This window comes from Centruroides sculpturatus, unplaced genomic scaffold (genome assembly GCF_000671375.1).
Source record: "Centruroides sculpturatus isolate CEXI.00-Female unplaced genomic scaffold, Cexi_2.0 scaffold1206, whole genome shotgun sequence".
NCBI lineage: Eukaryota > Metazoa > Arthropoda > Arachnida > Scorpiones > Buthidae > Centruroides > Centruroides sculpturatus.
In genome coordinates this window covers 71,517-92,896 of record NW_019385455.1, presented here as the reverse complement: position 1 = coordinate 92,896, position 21,380 = coordinate 71,517, and the positions used below count along the sequence as shown (strand labels likewise).

Here is a 21,380-nt window from a genome sequence, read left to right as displayed (position 1 = left end):
AAAAAAAGAAATACGAATTAAATTTTATCTAATCTTAATTTGTTTATATCAAAGATCGAAAAAATATATATATTTTTTAATTTAGTGTTTATGTTATTCTCATATAAATCATCGAAATATTATCTGTGAATTGTTTTTTACACACACATCTATGTACTGTACACACGCATAAACAGCCACACCTATAGGGTGAATCGAAAGTCTGTTAACCGATATGTATTTTAAATACTGTATTTATATATTATAAATTCGTTATCCAATATATACAGTATATACGAGTATAAATACATATATTGGTTAACTGACTTTCGAAAGTTATACTGTATATACTTTAATAAATACATAAACTGTGCATCCTATAATTATTACTTGAGATATAAAAATGTGCATTTTATTAAACAAATGCTGTATTATAATAAACTTAATAATTAATTCAAGCCCCGTAACTATTCACTTATAGTCAAACTTCTGAACAACAACCGCTAACGAGAATTTAAAAACACATAGAAGTGGCCATTGATTGGAGGTTCGACTGTATTATCTAAATTTTAAAAATTCTATAAAGGATTTATAACAACAAAAAATTTTAAAAAATTATCAAAAAAATCTTTTAAGATAATCGTAATTTCTATATAAATGTTTGTAAATTTCCTGTTGAAATTATAATGAATCACAACAATAATTGTCGGTCAAAGTTAAAAGTTGGATAAATTGCAGCAAATTCTATTTGATTATTGATAAAAGTATTATCACTATTTACTGATTTTTCTTTTTTTAGTTATTTAGAACCGAACGTGTAATATTTTCTTCATTGTCATTTTTCAGCGTAAATTCTCTCTTTAGATATTTGTAAGTATTATTTTTTGTTTATATAATTATTTAGAGGAGTAGACTAAACATATCTGTACACAACCCTCACAAAATTTTCTGAGTTAACTCAAATTCGAACCCTTTCAGAGGGGATGATCGAAGACCTAAAGACATCAACTTGCAGCTCTGTGAATCCGGGTTCGAATTTAAGTCGACTGAGTTAAATTCGAGTTAATCGGGTTTCATCGGACTCCATTGTCCCCATTGTATACTTGATTAGGTAATATATATCATTTATATTTATATAATTTATATATTATATTTAATTAATTTATTCAATCTTTACAGGGTGAGTCAGGAGGGGAGGGAAATAAGTTAGAAGTATGATACTATAGATCATTGTTAGAAAAAACTTTATATGATAATGGGTATAAATAGTTTTAAGATACAGCTGTTGACAGTTGACACAATAATAATGAATGATATACGAGTTATATTCACAACAAATGTTCAAAAATTGAACTGTTAACCTCAATACAATTTACAATCGAACTTTACAACCCTATCATTATCGGTGTATCCATCCGTTTCTGGAAGATGCTACGAGGCGTCTCAAATTTTGTCAACCGATACATAGTCATCGCCGATTAACTCGAATGAACGACACAGTATCTTCAGACAGAAGTTGTAAAGTGTATTGACGTTCACAATTCAATTTTTGAGCATTTCTTATGAACATAACGTGTATCATTCATTAATATTGCATGTGTGAGAAACTTTCAAGAGCTGTATCATTAAAACTACTGAGAATAATATCCATGTTCGTATGAAGTATTTTGCTTACAATGATCCATATTATCATCTCCCAACTTATTTCCCTCTTCTCCTGACTTACCCTGTATATACATATTTACATAAATGGTTATTGTTTATGTATACATACTCGAATGTTGTTTTTACAAAACTGTTTATATGAAATTGTATGAGGGGTATTTTTCCGGGAGGTATTACCCTTCCTAACTCCCCATTGATAGAAATCCTGGATGTACGGTACCAGTCCCAAATGGAGATACCAAATGCATTAAATTTGCCACAAAGTATCAAATCCAGATTTTGGAATGGTAGCCAGAGGGCCGAGGAATTAAGGTGCCAGCCTGGTGCTCTGAAGGACCCGGGATCCGAGTCCGACCAAGTCGAAAAACTCCACGAATTTATCAGGAAGTGCTCCGTCCAGATATTTTGGGCTCTGTCCCTCTCGCCATTGTGCATTTAACTGAACCTATAATGGTTTTCTTCGCCACAGAAACAGCTTAAAAACTTTGGGCAAAGTTTCAGATAAAAGGAGAGATTACATACTAAACAGGAAGTGTCCATATGAACAAGGGGGAGAGAATAGAATAAACAGGAAGTGAGTTACGACCATTACTAAATCCGTTATATGACATTAACTGCTCGTCATAATAGGAATTTTTCGTGTTTCTTTCTTTCCACTCTATGGGCCTTTTTTCCATGCCCATTATGGGTTTGGCCGCATTATTTTGTATTTTAATTAATAAATATTTTACCAAAAAAAATAAAAATAATGATAATTAGATTACATAAAAATCTGATATTTGTTTATAAATTATTTTAATGGATGCAGGAGAAAATATTATCAAGCGTATGAATCTTCTATCTCAATATATATTTAGATGAAAGATCGTGTGTTTGATAATAAGTATTTTTTCACATTTCTCTTATACAATATTTAGATGAAGTTATTCTTTCCAATGCACATTCATTTGATATATTTTTATTACAGATATATATCTGTAATATATACAATTCACAAGGAATGCATTTATATGTTGCGAGTTCACACATATATACGCTCATTAAATTAAAGATTAAATGTATTTATACTTTTATTCAATTCTTTTACTATGATACACTTTATGTGAACACTGTAATCGGCCAAAACAACTTGACAAAATAAAATTTTCTTCCTTCAATATTTTATAAAAGTGCAACGAACCCATAAATATTACAGTGTATATTTATTTTGAGTATCGGATATTATCAATAAAGAATTTAGAGATCAGACATGAATTTCACCCAGTTCTATTTATTATTATAATAATTTTTAGGAAATGTTTTCGTTTCATCATTCTTACCATTCCGAAACCCGATAAACACTGTGCAAATGTGCTACTACAGATAGTAAAAAATTTTGTAAGGCATATTGTTTCTAAAGATTTCTGAATCTGTTATTGGCGGTAACACTCATCATCCCTATCACTAATCTCGAAAATCATAAGCAATAAAAGCTTTTTTAAATTTTTAAAAATACAGTATACAAAAATTATTAATCATGCCTTTGCAATAATGGAAGAATGTCACACATTAGAAAATGTCTGCAAGTTCTGAAAAACTGTGTTTGTTTGTTTGTTGCAAAAGGAACTCTTTATTGTACATGACCACATGCGACATATGTATGCAGGAGAAGCAAGACATGTTACACTTCTTTCTTGGCCTGAGAGATCACTAGATTTATTATCCATTGAATATGCGAAAACATAATCGCTCAACTTACTTTTCATGCCAGACCACACTGAGACTCGTCTGCTGAAAATAACTTTTGGGACTGAACAGAGGTAGAACAGTTTCTCGTGATTCCTGCTTTTAGACGAACATATCAGAAACATTCATGCAGGATATTTTCCATTCAATGCAACAAATGCGGAGTTGCATTGAATGGAAAATATCATGTAACTGAGCGTATGTGCAAAGCGCAGTTACATTCAGAGCGAATTCAAACCGAGTGCAAAATTTTCAAAAAATAAAAAAAAAAACATTGTTCACTCATAACTTAATTAATTTTTTAACTTTTCTAACATAGGAATATGGAGTAACACAATATGAAAAGCTTGTCCCTATTTAGGTGTTAAGAAATCCGTAAAATATCACTCGGGCAGCCTGTTGATGAAGAAAATTGATCTATCTATATTCGGTTTATGGCGTCTGACGTCGCCTTCCGATCTCCAGGAACCCTCTCCATCTCTCTCTATCCATACACCATTCCTCTTTAATCCCTTTTTCACTTCATGCTAATTTTACTCCATCGTTTGTCCGGGTCTTCCTCTCTTTTTCCTTTTTCGTGGATTGTATTCCATTGACATTTTCGGGAGTCTCTCGTCACTCATTCTTTTAACATGTCCAAACTGTTTACTCTTTATTTCAATCCCATTAGGTCTTTAATTCTCTCGTTAATTATTCTTTCTCTTTTTGAAATTCTGCACGATCTTCTCAATGCATCCCTTTCAACCGTTGTTACTTTTCTCTTCTCTTCCCCAGCCATTCTCCATGCCTCCTCCCCGTATAACCGAATGCTTTTTATTTCTTGATCTAGTTACTTCTTCACTCCACCATATTCCATTTAATCTTTTAACTGCTCTCCTACTGTGAGGACCCGAACAGGGGTCGATTGAGAGGTCCGAATTATGGGTGTCGATTTAAAATAAAAAGCTCCTTTTCAGACGCTAAGGAAACGGATTAGGTGTCTCGATTAAACAATGCAATTGTTTTTTTTTCGTAAATTTGTTAAACAATGGAAACGGATAAATTCGAGGAAAATGCGACGAGAGAGAGGAATCATATTCAGTCGCAACGTTGACCTCTCCCGCGCCCTTCATTAGGTTTCGAATGGTCACCAGGTGACTATGAGAGACCAATGGAGAGGCGACGATGGTTAAGAAATCTATAAAACCGTGCGACTCAAGAAACAAAGGTTCTTGGTGCTCTCCTCTCCAGGATTTTTGTGATCCTACTTATCAACAGCGACCGATTCGTCAACTCCTGTGACTTACTGTCGCTCTCCCGTGACGTCGTGATTTGCACGGATTTGCCTTTCACCAGAGACGTTCGCCGAAGCTGTGCCGCACGCCCCGGGGCCGTCGATCTCAACGTACGGCATCGAAGGACCAAACGGAGAAAATCGGACACTTGAAGGAACTTTTAATTTGTTCCCCGAGCTGTGTTACGTTGAAAATTTGAAGAACGTTGTAAGAATCTTTTGTTATATAATAAACGGGTTAAAAATGGTAAACCTGTCTCAGAAAGTCATTCTGCGCCCACACGACAGAAAGAACCGCTCGGCTGTCGAAAAACCCTCACCCTAATCGGCTGACCTCACACTACCTTGTGCAAATCTTGTATAAATTTCTAATGTCTCTCTTCCATCTTGATGAATTTGTATTCCAAGATAATTGTAATGTTCACATCCCTCAATCTTTTCTCCTTTCAGTTCCTTGTCTGTTTTAGACCCTCCTATGCATAAATATTTTGTTTTACTCGTGTTTATATATAAACCTCCTTTAAAATATTCTTCTTTTAATTTTCTTGTCATGTATTCTAGATCATCTTTGTTCTAAAAGTTGTTTAAAAGTTTTTTTTTCTCATCAAAACTGCATACATAATGGCCTCCAAATAACAGCCATATTTTATGTTCCCGTCAGTGGCCGTTGTTCAGAGATTTGACTGTATTGCGTTCTTTTATTAATTAATATAAAGTTTGTGAAAAAATTTAAAAAATACTTTTACTTGACATTTTCCAACTTTTTAGAATGCTACCAAGTGGCCGAGCGAATTAAACCACTAAACACTGATAGAGCGCAGGTTCGCACCTAGCCACGTGGGGTTCGAATTACTCAGGTTTTTTTCGTGTATTCATGGACCAAAATGGAGGCCAACTTCTGATAGAAAGGCCTGACGGAAGCTGTATTATTCCCTTCGTAGATTGCTCGTGTGTTGCGTTACCTAATTCCATTATTCCAATGTAAATTTTTAGTATAAAAGTTTGAATAAAAATATAAAGATAAAATATATTTTAAAATATTCTTTACTGAAACAAAATGATAAATTTTCTTTTATAGAAATAAGTTATCTAAAACTTCCTTTAAAGATAACGAATTAGTCACAATTTATTTACCCGAATTTATTTAATTTTTGACAGAATTCCAAGAGTAAAAGTAATTTATCAGCGAGATAATAGTTAAAAGGATATGCATTCATCCACAAAAGATCTATTGAATTTTGCAAATTCTGCATCCGACAACATCAAATCCATCCTTTGCAAACCCTCACAACATAAAAGGAAAGTGAATCATAGGAATTTTCTACGTAAACAAATTCGAAGATTCAAAATGAATTCCGAATTTCAAATGAAGACCAAAAACTATTTACACAAAGAAAAATCAAATGAATCTATTGAACAGTTATTGAGCAATGAGAAATTAACAAGTAAAGAGAATTGTAATCATCATCATCATCATCAAGATGAAATTCTTCCTGAAAATTCGACTCAAACGCATACAGTAATGAGTAATTATCCTTCCTGTGTTTATGATTATCATTCTCTTTATGAAAATGATAATGAATTGTTTAATGAAGATAAGCAAAATCAATTATTCATCCCCTCCATTACTATAGATTCATTAAGAAGAGAAGAATGGGGCTATATTGATAGCATTGTTTCGTCCAGATTATGATATTCTTGCATTTAAAATATCTTTTGATGTCTTAATTACAAATATATGTAATAATTATAATTAAAATTTTGAGTATAATGGTATAAGGTAGTTCAAAAATAATTATATCCATTATTATATCTTATCATGACGATCAACGTAATATTCTTTTAGATATTTTGATATTTGTGTTTTCTTTAGTGAAAAATTTGGTTTATATCACCATTTTAACAGGTGATTAGATGCAATTAATACTTTTTTAATACTGTGATATAAAAAATATACCATTCCTTATAGTGGAATTACAATAAATTTTCACATTGCCATTTAATAATTGTTTCTTGTGTGCTTTGTGTGCTACAAATAAATGTCTAAACATTTTATAACTGATTTATTTTCTTTTGTTTTCTTTAAATACTTTTAGATTATAACGTATAAATGTCATTGTTTACAAGATTAATAATTACAATATCAATGAAGACAATATTAATTGTAGTTTAAAGTGCATACAATTGCTTAGGTAAGATATTAGTCTAATGCAACAATGGATCCAGGTTTGAATTTGGTCCATAGCTCCATAGTTTATCATAGGCAGGATAGTCGAGGCATAATAACCACTCTTAATAGAAGAAATTGTGGTCAGCCACATAGTTTTTTTAATTACTCTTCATTCTATGCACACTAAAAGCTAAGTTCACACTATCGTGGTTTCAGCATAGAATTTAGGTTATGATATCATTTCCAGTGGTTGGAAAATGGAATAAGTTGTAATTTCTTACAATGAGAAAATTCGTGACACGACAGAATTATAATCGCTGATTTCTCAGGTGTCACTGTTTCTCCTCAGCAAGAATACAACGTGTAAACCTTGCAATAATGTGAATTGCATTAAGACTGCCGTTTTACCCACGCTCATCATAGATTCGGCAGGCCTACAATAGGCCAATATAAAACAATTGCCTATAAAAAAATTCTTCAGATCACTTGCCCAGATTCAATCTCGAGTTCTATGGGATTGAATCCAGGATTTCACTTCCTTAGCCATCAACCATATAATCTACTGGCAAAGTATGTGCGGTGTCTGGCATTAATTACTAGTTAACTAACCATTATACCCAAAAGATGTTGTTTCAATAAAAATTTTGACATTATATGAAAACTTATTTTAAATATAATGCTGTACTAATACGGTTCAATGTATTGCTTGAACAAATAATGCAATAAGTATAATGTACTTCATAATAAATAATTCTTTAATCCCAAGATTTCTTGTGATTATTTCATTTTGCCTATCTAAACATATCTAAATAACTTTTTAAACAACATATTTAATAAGTATACAAAAGTTAAATATCTATTCTATGTACGGTGCAGATAGGAAATTCAAGTACAATACAAAGTAGATTCTTCTTGGTTATATTTCTACTTCCTGCTTTCGAGTTACTCTACTAAATTGTTTTCAATATCGGCCATTTGAGTGTTAATACGGATATTGAAAGAAAAAGAAGTGACGTTTCACTACTTTTCTGTTTTATAACTGAATTTAATTAAATTCTTTGCGTTTTTGCAATAATTTTTGTGAACCGTGTATACCCGATGTATAGAACGATCTCGCTCATTTATTTCGATACCACATAATGACGTTCCCCGCTAGCAATAATTGTTCTTCTTTAAAACTTCACCATAAACAGCTACAAGCAGCATATATCATTATATCGGACATTAATATATTATTAATTTTACATTACTAGTTACAAGCGACCCATATAGCCATTCTGTAAAAATGCAGTGAGAAAACAACGTTTTTAAATGGACTGTTGAAGCCCATGACGTCAGCGTTGAGCTCATCGGACTCAACTAAGGCGCTAGATAACCCAGGTATGCTCATCCGCCATGTTGGTCCTTAGAAAGCAGACGACTCTCGTAGAAGTTCAATAGAAGAGACACGAAAATAATCATAAATTCAACTGTATCTTAAGATTTTGCAAGGTCGAAATGATAAACTTTGCCAAAATTTAGTGCAACTAGTTATAAAATACAGCTAAATTTAAAAATCTTGGAATATGACGTCAAAAGGACCAATATGGCTGCACACGTGACGGAAGCGTATGAGCATACCTGGGTAATCTAGCGCCTTAGTCTCAACGATCTAAAGACAGATGAGGGGACACTGTCAACTTGGCGACGGTGCCTTTTTAACTCGTTCGTTTAGATCGAAGTGCCTCCATGATATAAGAGAATAATAGACCAATAACAAGGTTATTATGGCTTTGCTTTTACAGTAACAGATTTTCGGATGTCACCTTAACCATTTATCATCTCATTAAATATGGATGGTTTTCGGGATTGAGCTATTGGTAGATTGAAATATTTATAGAGCTCTAGGTTTCTACTTTTGGGCCACTTTAAAAATTTAATTTCAATGTAAAGGACCGTTTTAATTAACTGATTACTTAGTATTAATAAATATAATAAATTTGTCATTTAATTTAAGCATATTTAAACACTAATTCTCGTATGCCATTTATATTACGTTCGTAAACCGAATTACAGTATTCGAAATCCAAGATTCTTTCATTCTTGTCTAGGTGTTTTTAAGTGGAGCTCTCTTCATATAAGAATTTTTTATGTCTATATGAAGTGAGACAAAAAAATTACATATAGGCAATAAAATACTAACTTTACAAAGGACACCCCCATATATTGTCAAATTAACAACAACGGCATAATAGTGATAAAAAGACTAAGTACCCTAACATTTTTTTAAATATATAATTATGTAATCTTGGCTTTTACTTTTCCGGCTGTTATGTTCACATACATAACAAGAGAAAGTAATTGAATCGTGTCAAATTCGACCCTCAAGATTTTTGCAAACCTCCATGTTTTGAGAACCCCTGAACGTAAAAGATTTCGTGGGTGTTGGAGATTATTTCGCTTAATATCTCAGGACGGGGTGAAGATAAACACGAAATTTGGCACGGTAGCTTGTATATAAGGGGCACTGATGCTATTAAATTTTGTTTGTGAAAGGTGAAGGGATGGATAAGGATGGTCACGTGATATATCTCGCAAGGGCGTCAGACAATAGAGATTTTACTTGTTAGCATTTAGTGTTTTATAAAACTCCTCTCTTCCCTCAAAATTTAGTCTTTTGCTATTTTATAATAATTAAAAATATGAGATATTTTTATAACAATATCTGATAATAGATGATGCCACACATAATCTTAGATATTTTGATTAATACAAATGTTATTTTTTAAATAAAATATCATGTGTTTGTCAGATGTCTTGCACAAGCCAAATTTTACCACTGTTGTAAAATGTATATTCATGTATGTGATCTTTCCATGAAATTATTAAAAAATTTATAGATAAAACAGTTATATACAAGAATAACAAACATTTAACACACAATTAATTGTTAAAACTGATACGAAAAATCAAAACTGAATTAATGAAACACTAAAAAATTTATGATTTCAAATAAATAACTCAAACACTCATTCAATAATAGCTTGTTTTTTTATTTTCAGAAAAATTTGTATTTTATGAAGTTTCCATAGCTACTGATTCTTCTGTATGCTTGCCTTTTCCTTTATCTGCCAGTTGTTTTCCTTTCGCTCTGCGTTCTAGAATACGCTTTCTGTCCTTATCCATTTTTAATTTGACAATCACCATCTAAAATAATGTTCAAAAATAAAATTATTTTATTAACATCTTAAGAAACTTGATATTAATGTTACAAATTAAGAACCATACTTTTATATAACCTCCATTATAATATACCCTGCAAAAAACTGTTATAACAAACTTTCACATAACCCATCCTACCATACATTCACATTATACTTTAGGTAAGAGTTCATAATTACAACTTAAAATTGGCATATAATCCATTTAAAATCATTTTTTAAATTCAAATAACCCACACAATAGATTAATAATCATTCAAAATTTTTATTTAGATGGTTGTTTGGTGATGTTTCCATAGATTAATAATCACTGACTTTACAAAACAAAAACAAAAAAATACACTGACTTTTTTTACTGTATAAAATCACTACGATTTTCGTCATATTCATTTTCTAATAATTTACATTTTTATAACTTAAAATCAACAGAAATCATAAATTTTTATTAAATTTAGATTTACAATAAGAGAAAAGTATTAGAAAATTCTAAACTGAAGTTATATTGTCACCATCATCTACTTTACATATTATTTTAAATATACATATTTGTATATTAATTCAAAAGCTTACTGGGATAACAAACCCTCATGGAACCATAAAAATCACATCACATTTCCTATTTTTCTGATGAATTTTTTCCAAATATAACATACTTTATCAATACATTGCACTTATATCAGCCAATAAGAAATTTGCAGCTTGAGCAGAAAAGACTTTTATTCCCAGAGGATATAAAGATCTTTTTGAAAACTTAAAAGGTTTAATAAATAAGAGTTTTGGTCAAATATGTGGTAATCCTCAACATTATATATATACATATACATACAACAGTTTTTGTTTAGTTATGGCAACACAACACTTGGGCAATCTGCCTAGAAGGAATGCCTTCTAGGAGGTCTTTTTAAGGGAAACTGGTCCCTATTTAGACATTACAGACATGGAGAAAACTCAGAAAACTCCACTTGGCCAGCTCGTCCGAGCAAGGCACGAACCCACAACTGAACTCCCAGTGTTCAGGGAACAAAGACCACTTGGCCACTGGTGGGTCATATATATATTGATACAACAGAGTAACATTCTCTTGAAAGTACAAGTTTAAATTAACAGATCTGCCAACATTCTAAAATTATAAAAATTGATTATATCTTTAAAAAATATATATTTTTGAGCATTTATTATGTTCAATGTGATATATTTTTTAAAACTAACTTTTTAAGAGAGTTACACATTTAACTTAATTGGATTAATATTTAACAAGATCTTCTATATATATAGAAATTATGACTTAATTTAATGAAAAGTAAAATGAAAAATGTGATAACACTACCTTAGAAGGATGAATTCCAACATATACAGTAGCTCCATTTGCCTTCTCTCTCTGGATTCTTTCAATATACACAACATATTTTTTACGATAAACTTGTACCACCTTTCCCACTTGCTGGCCTTTATAATGTCCTCTTACCACCTACATTATAATTAGAAATCAAATTAGAAATTAAAGCAGTAAATAATATTCATCATACTGTATAAAGTATGTATAAATTCATGTCAAATAAAATACTGTTCTTATTCAGGAAATTATTTGGTTACTAAAGGAAAATATATGCATGTGACATGGCACTAAAAGTAGCATTATGTCCTTGGCTTTCAATTCAAATCTCAATTTTCTGCCATTTTTCTTGAATGGTGAGGGTTCAGTAAACTTCTTTTAATACAAAGTCTTATTTCTAACAACCAACAACATAGTCCTGTGCTATTCAAATCAACAAAACTGCTATCATTCTAAAAAAACAAAAGGTTAATTTGTCTTATATCATTTAATATTGAAACATTCGTTCAAATGATAGAACAGTATTGTTTTTGACAGGAAAGGTCCAAATTGAAGAATATTGACACAAATAAAACAAAACATGCTGGTTGATAAGAATTGTGTATGTAAAAATTTTTACTTTTTTAAATACTACTTTTAATGAATAACAACTGAAAGTAACATAAATCGATCTATGCTTTGAATTTAAGAACATTCCAAAATGTTTGTTTTAGTTCATACTTCTTGCTTTTGGCCATGCAATTTAATAATAATATAGCATTATACTCTGATGATGGGTTGAAGAAGTCAGAAAGAACTTGGAAATTAAAAGTTAGTACAGCAGAGCATCGTTTATACGAAAGCCGATCAACCAAAACATTGGTTAACCAAAAGCTTTCCAGTCAGACTGTGTCGTGCTGAATCAAACATTTTTGATACTAGATTAGCTTCCAAAATATAATTTTTTTGTTTTAATATTTTTCAATATATTTATTTTGTTTGTACAAAATAAAGAAACAATTTTTAATGATACAATAGTCACAATTATTATTTTAAAAATTTACACTAGGCTTAACATCAATGAAAATTCAATGCAAAGCAACACACAATGGAGAAAAATTTCAACATGGGATAGGTTAATATATTTTTTCATACATAATCAGTTATCTGAACAACCCCAGTCTCCAACTGATTCGGATAAACGACGCTCTACTGAATTCATTTTCTTCTGAATCCATAAGTTTCAAGAAAAGGTTTTTGAATTCTGCAATGTGAGGGCGCATGTCTTGGCAGCCATTAAGATACTGCTAGTTGTTAGTGTAGGTCTGCAATTTTTAGTTTTTTTTATTGGTGACATGCCTTATAAAACCAGTTCAGGTAGATATTGTGCAGTGGTTAGTTGTTATAATAGCCAGTGTGTTCCTGAAAGTGGTTTGAAACTGTATGAAATATACATAATATGATGCATCAAGATTGTCCATGTATTCAACTGTTCCAGTTACATTCATTTCAATGTAATGAAAATTTAAGAAGAGAATGGGTAAACCAGCCATGCATGTACAATACATCCACTATATAAATAACTTTGATATCATTAGACACCCAAGTCCATACAGAATGATTACTTGCAGATAAGGATGGCTCTACATTTGTCTTAAGAACACAAATGTTTTGTGACAATTTATTAATTAAAATTTTACCTACTTTACCACTTGAAAAATAATTATAACAGTCAAGACTCATATAATTAAGCATTTCTTGGTAATCATATGCTTTACTTTTAATAAGACATTCAAATATAGCTGGATATTCTAAATGTGGCCATTCTCTCATATCATTATTCCAAGATTTTATAGTACTAATTGGTGGGAATGACTGTCTATCTGAAAATAAATTAGAAAATTCAAGTTTATAGAAAAACTATGCAAAAATCCAAAAAATTTCGCATTAGACTTAACTTTATGATATTTTGTAAATGTTTTGGACTACTTTATGAATTAAACATCAATATAAATATTCCTGATAGATAATAACAGTAAAATATTAGTAAAATTACAGAAGCCAATTTTGCCAATTATTTTCTAGAACCAAAATAAAAAAATAGGATTTAAGTTTTCTTAATTTTACTCTAAATTTTTATCAGTTTTAAAAGATATTTCCCAATGATGTATGTAGCACACTTCTTTTGTTAAAAAAAATTTAAACTTGTGTAAAAATGATTGAAAATATCTCTTTATAATGTAATACCACAGTATAAGAAAGTACACAAATCTTAGGAAACTTGTGGATACCATTGAAGCAGTTTTTGGTGTTTTGTTTAAAGTTTTTGAAGTTAAAAAATGTTCAACTTGAATGCTGGGTCCAGAAAAAAGTCAAAGGGATGCTAAATCTGGTATGTACTGTACGGTGGTTGTAGCACACAAATCTTGCCAAACTCAGTGACCACATTAGCAATATGTGGGCATGCATCATCCTGAAGCAGCAGTTAATAATCATTATGACTGAGATTGTGATATTTCATGTAGGCTGCATGTTTCAGTGACCAAACAAAATAACATTTCCATGAATTTTTTTGATACACAGCCATTCATTGCAGTGATATAAATTTGGAATTTGTTGATGTCATGCTTTCAATAGGAAAAAATTCCAACTCACAATTTGTATTCATACACGTAAGATCAATATAAGGCAATTAGTGGAGGTATTACACACCAAAATCATTAAATGTAAATTTGATGCTTTGAATCAAGTATTAAAAAATGGCGTCTCGAACGGAGCACAATCGGTAAGTAGTCCTATGATTTTTTGTTTATAGCTCTTTATATACGGGTCGGACGGAAAAACGTTATGCGTTTTCCGAACGACTATTAAATATTCATTCTTTTTAATATAACATAATTAAAAAAATTCATATTCCCTTAATATGCACAATTACCCTAATTTTTAGTTTACAGCATTTTGTGTATGTTGCTCCCAAAAAATTCTATATGTTTTGGAAATGTCTATCATATATGTCTCTTTTTTAAAAGAATTATGCATCCAAGATACCCAATGAACATGCCCACGATATAACTTTGAAAGGAAGATTACACAACCAATTCTTCACAAAATCATAATCTTCAATTTTCTACCCAATATTAGCAAATACATCTAAATAAAACTGATTCAAACGAGTGAAAAATCTAATTTCTCATTTATAAATACCAGTCGACCCCTTATAACACTGTTGATTATTCCGTTTTATACGAATTCCATGTTGTACGAGACACTTATATTTTACAAATACGTGAGCCATTCACAGCCCGGCACACGTATTTGTAAAAGCTAAGTGACTCGTACAACATGGAATTCGTATAAAACGGAATAATCAACAGTGTTATAGAGGGGTCGACTGTACTTTTGGTATGTTGGATATCAGAATTAACCATATTTTATGTCGAAAATGACTTTGATGTTTAAAAATCAATTACTTTAATAATTACTAACCTGAACTTCATCATCTTTTCTAATGGGCATACTACGAACTCCATATTTTTGACGAAGTTCTTTAGATAATGGAGAACTCATAATAACTCTTCTTATATGAGAAGGTGCATTGAAATGCCTTTTTCGATTCTTCCTTCGAGAGGAAGTAACCAACTTGTTCATCTTCATTTTGAATAGGAAATCTAATTATAAAATTAAAATTAAATTAAATTATTCGAGAATTTAACATTAATGAATTCAAAGTAATTATTTTATTATGTTCAAAATTCGTATTTTATACGTAAAGTGGGCTTAAACTAATATCTGATAACAAAATAATATAAACTTTGCTTTCGTAATATAGTAAAATTCGCGTTGGATGCTTAAAAATAAGTAAAATTTACGAAGATTTTACTGACCTACAGAAATCTCACCCAACCTGCTATTTTAACAACACTTCCAAGATGGTGGAAGGACGAATCAGTGTTGCCAGTATCCGTTGATGAAAATATATATTAATAATAACGTTTATTAACGTGTTCTATAATTTTGTGATAAAAATTTTAAATTAACGCTTTTTATAGTGTTTGATCACAATTATTATTTATCAAATTTTTATAATTATCATCATTGATCTTATCCCAAAATTTAAATTGGCAATGAATCTTTTTATTCATTAGTCATTTATACTTATAGAAGTGACGTTTCTTTGTGTTATAATGATTTTCTTCGTTAAATTTTGCTGTAATAAATTCAAAAAATATTTCAATTCTTGTACCTTAGTACATTACATGAGGGTTAAAGTATAACATGAAACTGAAGTTACTATAATTTAGCAAATTAATTAATATAAGTTAAAGCTTAGAAAAAAGTAAAATACATAAGAATAATCAATTTTTGAAACACACGATAAATCAATTATATCTTTCCAGGACTTAAATCTCATGAAATACCAGTCAACCCTCCTATAACACTGTTGATAATTCCGTTTTATATGAATTCCATGTTGTACGAGTCACTTAAATTTTACAAATACGTGAGCCATTCACAGCCCGGCACATGTATTTGTAAAATTTAAGTGANTCCGCCCCCCTATAACACTGTTGATAATTCCGTTTTATATGAATTCCATGTTGTACGAGTCACTTAAATTTTACAAATACGTGAGCCATTCACAGCCCGGCACATGTATTTGTAAAATTTAAGTGACTCGTACAACATGGAATTCATATAAAACGGAATTATCAACAGTGTTATAGGAGAGTTGACTGTACTTTTTCTTGTTTGCTTCAAATTTCATGCAATGAAAAAATATATGTAATTTGAACTCGCATACTACTGAGTTGTTCGGAAAGTAAGTTCGTTTTTTCTCCGTGGAAAAAATACAATGTTTTTATAATAAATAAATATTTTATTGTATTATATATCAACCATTTTGATCAAATACCTGTTATCATTGTTTCTGGTAGTAGCACGATTTCACATTCATAAAAGTTTTGATCGTTGCTTACAAAAAACTGATCCAAGTGATTTTTGACATTGTCATTTCAAATAAATGTCTTACAGTTAAAAAAAATTTGTGTAGACCGGAACAAGTAATAATCTGAATATGCTCGATCTGGCGAATACGGTTGGTGTGATAACACGTCCCATCTACACTATAACAGTTTCTGACGAGTTACCAAACTTGTGTGAAATTTGACATTATCGTGATAAAACACTACACCTGTTTTGTTGATCAATTCTGACCGCCTTTTCTGTTTGATGATATTACTCAGTTTGTTTACTGGATGGCAGTACACTTTCGAATCAATTGTTAAATTGCCTGGTAAAAGCTCCAAAAAAAATTTCCTTAAAATTCCACCAAAGACAGCATCTCTCTTTAAGAACACGTGGAACCCATATATCGAGCTTTGAAACAAACCAATTTGTTTCAAGTAATCATAAACGGTTCAATTTGACAAATTTAATCTCTTAGTGATTTCACGCGTTGTTATTCGGCAGTTTGCTTCAATCGGTACCTTTATTTTGTTTTCGTTGGCGTCGACTGGCCATCCAGAACGTGGTGCATCTTCAATATTGAAATTGTCAGAATGAAATTTTGTAAATCTGTTTTGGCACTGTCTTTCTCTCAACACGTCTTCTCCATACACGTCTCACAATTTTTTTCTCGCTTGAATAGCATTCTTACCTTTTCGGCAACAAAAGAGCCGAAAATGCTGCTTCCGATATTTGATGGGACACAAAAAATAAACAATTGCACGAAATCAAACAAAATTTTTTACAAATAAGCCTTAAAATGCTAGCTGTCAAAATATATAATGATAATACGGTTTAGAATGAAAATGGCGAAAAAAATACGACTAATTCCTTTAGTGGTTAAAAAAAAAACGAACTTACTTTCCGAACAACCTAATACAATTACTGCAAATTCTCCATTGTTAGTCTACTATTATGTGTTAAAATATAATTTTGACCACATTTCAGTTGCAGGATTAGTCGTTTTACATAATAATTTATGTCCATGAACAAATAATCCTCAAACATAAACGTTGTTTTACTGTAATAGTACAATTTAATTGAAAGCGCTCATTCTTTTCTAACAAAGACCAATTTTCTTGTATGCATATTTCACAGCAAAGTCTTATAATTAAAGGTTGATAACATTTGATCAGATTAGGAACTTAAGACAAGCATAAAAAAGGAAAAACCAAGTCGATCTAACAAATTTTCCAACGCCAAAATCTAATTATATGAATAATTTTCCATTTTTGAACTTAAAATATAGAATTTGTTATATGCTAATCGAGGACATCCGGCCGAGCGGTTAAGCTGGCAGCCTACCGCTTTGAGGGACCGGGGATCAAATCCGAACGGGTCGAAAAATCCCCAGGAATTTTTCGGGGATGGTCCGTCCGGATATGTCGGGCCCCGTCCCTCACCACCCGGCCACCTCATTGTGGGCCTGGCTGAACCCATAATGGACCTGCTGAAAAGAGGCCCCTTTAGTACTCACAGGACGGAAAGAGTAAAAAAAAATAACAGAAATATGTTTCTTATGGTGCGGTTGTTTCTATATTGCTTTAAAATTAATTCTTCTTAAAGAATTTGGAAAACTTAACGGTTGATGCAGAATTATACCGTCGTTTTTTTTTTTTAAATCTCTGACCGCATTTCAACAGAGGCTCCCCTCATCAGGTGTTACATTTCTACAATCGGTAAATATACAATTTTTTACAGTAATTATTACAAGTTGTTATTTAAATATTTTTTCATTATATTTAACTAACCTTTTTATTTGTAAATTATACAGTTTGCGGTGTCGATCTTCTATTCCCTAAGGCATTTCCAACTGTCTCGTAAAGACAGTGAAACATTATCTATCCCAGAAGCTGAATGCACTCATCTTTTGAATTACAGTGTTCACCTCTGAAACTGAGATAGGAAGATCCAAAAAGGGATAAACCACTAAAGAAGCAACCAGCAAGGATGAGATCAGAACATTCAATGCATTTAAACTAAATAACTGTTGATAATAATTAAACCAGTCAAAGAGATTTCGTGGTCTGATATGCTTTTAATCCCACAAAATTGACCAACTTCATACCAAAACATCCTGGAGTTTCTAACCTTTTTCCAGTTATAAGGCAAAATTACAAAAATATTTTCTATTTGGCCCTCCCACACGTCATCAATCTCCATTCCATTGTTTAAGTTTATGGTGTTGGTTGTACTAACAATTGCAAGTTGTTCTTTGAATCTACATAGATATCTGTCTTTTTCTTTGAGTATTATTTTTATGTTTTTAGTATTAATTGTACTGTACATCCAAATTCGTGCAATGTTCAGTTCATGGTGACTGGTTAGTTTTTAGTCTAATTGCATTTTCATGATATTTTATTCTAGTTCTGATTTGTCTACCCGTTTCTCCTGTGTAGATTGCTGGTTTATTGCATGTGCATTTTAGTTCATACACTACTCCTCCTAGGAGTGCAAGTAACATCAAAAATCTTACACCCGAAATGCATAGTATAATAAAGAACTAACGTATACAGTATAATCCTTAGTAGTTGCCTCTGTTGAAATGCGGTTACAATTTAAAAAAAAAATGATGGTATACTTCTGCATCAATCGTTAAGTTTTTCAAATTCTTTAAGAAGAATTTTTGAAGAATTTTAAAGCAATAAAAAAAAAAAAAAAATGCTAATTCAACATAACTTTTATCATTGAATTTCAAAAGTTTAATCAAAAATAAAATTATTCCTTTTATTACAATTACCAATTAAAATAGTCATGCTATGAGGCACTAATAGACACCATGTATCTCTTAAAACCGGAATTAACTGCTTTTCCTAAGATGAAACAACTAGCGGATCTTATCTGTTATCAATCGTTAAGTTTTCAAGGCCAGATATATAGGCAAAGAAAAGGTGTGCCTATGGAAGCCCAATATTGGGTTTGCTATGTGAGCTAGTTCTGCATAGGTTGGAAAAGAATACTATTATACATTTTATGGCTGACATAGTACTGTACTAGAGGTATGTAGATGTCTTATATTATGCAGAAACAAAAATAGGATTCAACAGTTTTTGGATAAGGTCAACTCAAATAATGAAAGAATGAATCTTAAAATGCTGCAAATAAGTCCAACACAAATATGTTTCTTGGACATTGATGTCGTATTTAACAATGGATATTTGAACATAAAGGTATACATTAAACTCACGCATGGACCTCTGTATATTCCTTCTTGGTCAAATGATGCCTATATTTACAAACTATAGGCCTTTAGAGCATTAATAAGAAGAGCTTACATGTATTGTTCAAACATACATGATAGGATAAAAGAGCTGGATAAATTTAAAAACGTAGCTGTATCCTTAGGATATAAAACTGCTGTAATTGAAAAATTGACAAGAAGTTATGTGGAGAATAGAATGATAACAAGAAAGAACAAAGAAACTAAATTTATATATAACAAGAACATGACTGGTGTTATGAATGAAACAGCAGACTACAAAGACTCTCAGTTGGTTTTCAAGAGAGTGCCACATTTATAGCTTTTTAAGGAATGATCAACTTAAAAAGAAAGGAGAGAAGGATTTTGTATACAAAATCCCATACAAAAATGGAAAACCTTAAACAGAAACCTTAATAAAAGTCTTAAAGAACACATATATAACATTGAGAAAAGGCAGTATTGTACGGCTTTGTTTAGAATGGTGCAAAGGATCAGTGATAAGACAGGAGGAAGCTAGCATTATAAAACCGGTACACTCACCATTAGCAATGAATTTGGAAAAAGTTGAAATTTATAGAAGTAATTTTTTGGGGAGTAGATGTATGAAAAGATGCCATAGTGTTACCCACAGTGTGGAAATATATGGCTGAAAAGAACTTGTTGGAGAATAGTGCATAATGACCATACAATCAACAACTGATGTCATGATTGAAATTTTTCATTTCTTTTTTTATTTTATGTTTGTTATTTTAAATTGTATATATATTGCTGTAATTTATTTTTTGAATTCAAACAGCTCATTATTCCAAAGAATTTTGTATTTTAAATGTTCTTAACTGTTCTATTCAAAAGTAACAGTTAAAAATGTTCCATGAATTCTTTAAAACCTGAAGATGGCCTGTAGAAAAGGTTGTAAACATTTGTCAAAATTGATAAATAATTCTCAGTGAGATAAGGTTGTTGTTGTGGAAATTAGGTTGATTATTAAAAAACCATCTCTCCCTGAATGCGCATTTATAGTTAATCCATAATCACAGCAAAATTCCTCTAAACTTTAATTTTCTGTTGCAACATTTTTGGAATATCAGCAAGAATTAAAGTCGTCATCTTTGAATTCAAACATTAATACATATATTAATTAATTAATATATGTAATCTCAACTTAATTAGAAAGAGAAATCCTAGGTAAGTCAGATTTAGCAAGTTGCACTTTCAAGTGAAACACTTGTATAAATTAGTAATAAAAATTATTGCAAGTTTTTCCTAGATTTTCGACTATGTTGAATCATTTAATTCCTGTATATAAATAACAATACACTGTACTTAACACTTATTAAACATGCTATATTTAACACAGATAATTAAAAAACTTTGAACAAGACTTCTTGCACTGTTCACTATAAATAATCATTATATTAAGTATTTGCATTGACTTTTGTTTAATGGTTAATATAAATTTTTAAAAAGATATAATAATTTTCAATTATGAATCAGAAACTTATTTTGTGGAATAATTTTTTCCTAATATCCCACAGAAAATTTATTAGTTACTTCTCAGTTAACACTTTTTATCATTTTATTCCAACAGATAGTAGTCTGGTTTACTGCTCAATATCTACCTTTATCAATTGCACATTCTATGCTAATGTACAGTACCTGTATATTGCCAAGATCCAAAATCAATGTAAAAGAGACATTTTTCCAAAATATAGATTGAAGAAAAATGTTGGAAACTTGAATGATGAATTAAGTAAAGTCTTTGATAAGAGACTAAAATGAATCGTGCCTTTATCTATGGAAATAATTGCAGTTTTTATATTTTTATCCATCTTATTATTCTACATAAAAAT

General features: G+C 30.9%; 2 protein-coding genes across 3 annotated transcripts; one reads left to right on the top strand and one right to left on the bottom strand.

The window, feature by feature from the left end:
- The first annotated feature begins 771 nt into the window (after positions 1 to 771).
- On the top strand, positions 772 to 6,416 carry LOC111639163. 2 transcript variants are annotated; one of them, XR_002759022.1, is made up of 3 exons: positions 772 to 849; positions 958 to 1,090; positions 5,801 to 6,416. XR_002759022.1 is itself a non-coding variant. In XM_023384963.1 (2 exons), exon 2 carries the CDS (start codon positions 5,850 to 5,852, stop codon positions 6,333 to 6,335), a length of 486 nt encoding a protein of 161 aa, XP_023240731.1. In that variant the 5' UTR covers positions 787 to 849; positions 5,801 to 5,849; the 3' UTR covers positions 6,336 to 6,416. The 2 variants fall into 2 exon arrangements, 1 of the variants encoding a protein (XP_023240731.1); XM_023384963.1 differs by lacking the exon at positions 958 to 1,090 and having other exon boundaries at positions 787 to 849.
- A 3,407-nt stretch (positions 6,417 to 9,823) lies between these two features.
- LOC111639157 (60S ribosomal protein L26-like) lies at positions 9,824 to 15,359 on the bottom strand. The gene is made up of 4 exons (XM_023384959.1): positions 15,209 to 15,359; positions 14,811 to 14,992; positions 11,340 to 11,480; positions 9,824 to 9,998 (listed from the first exon to the last, which is right to left on the bottom strand). The coding sequence occupies exons 2-4, from the start codon at positions 14,976 to 14,978 to the stop codon at positions 9,867 to 9,869; spliced, it is 441 nt and encodes a 146-aa protein (XP_023240727.1). The 5' UTR covers positions 14,979 to 14,992; positions 15,209 to 15,359; the 3' UTR covers positions 9,824 to 9,866.
- Positions 15,360 to 21,380: the final 6,021 nt, after the last annotated feature.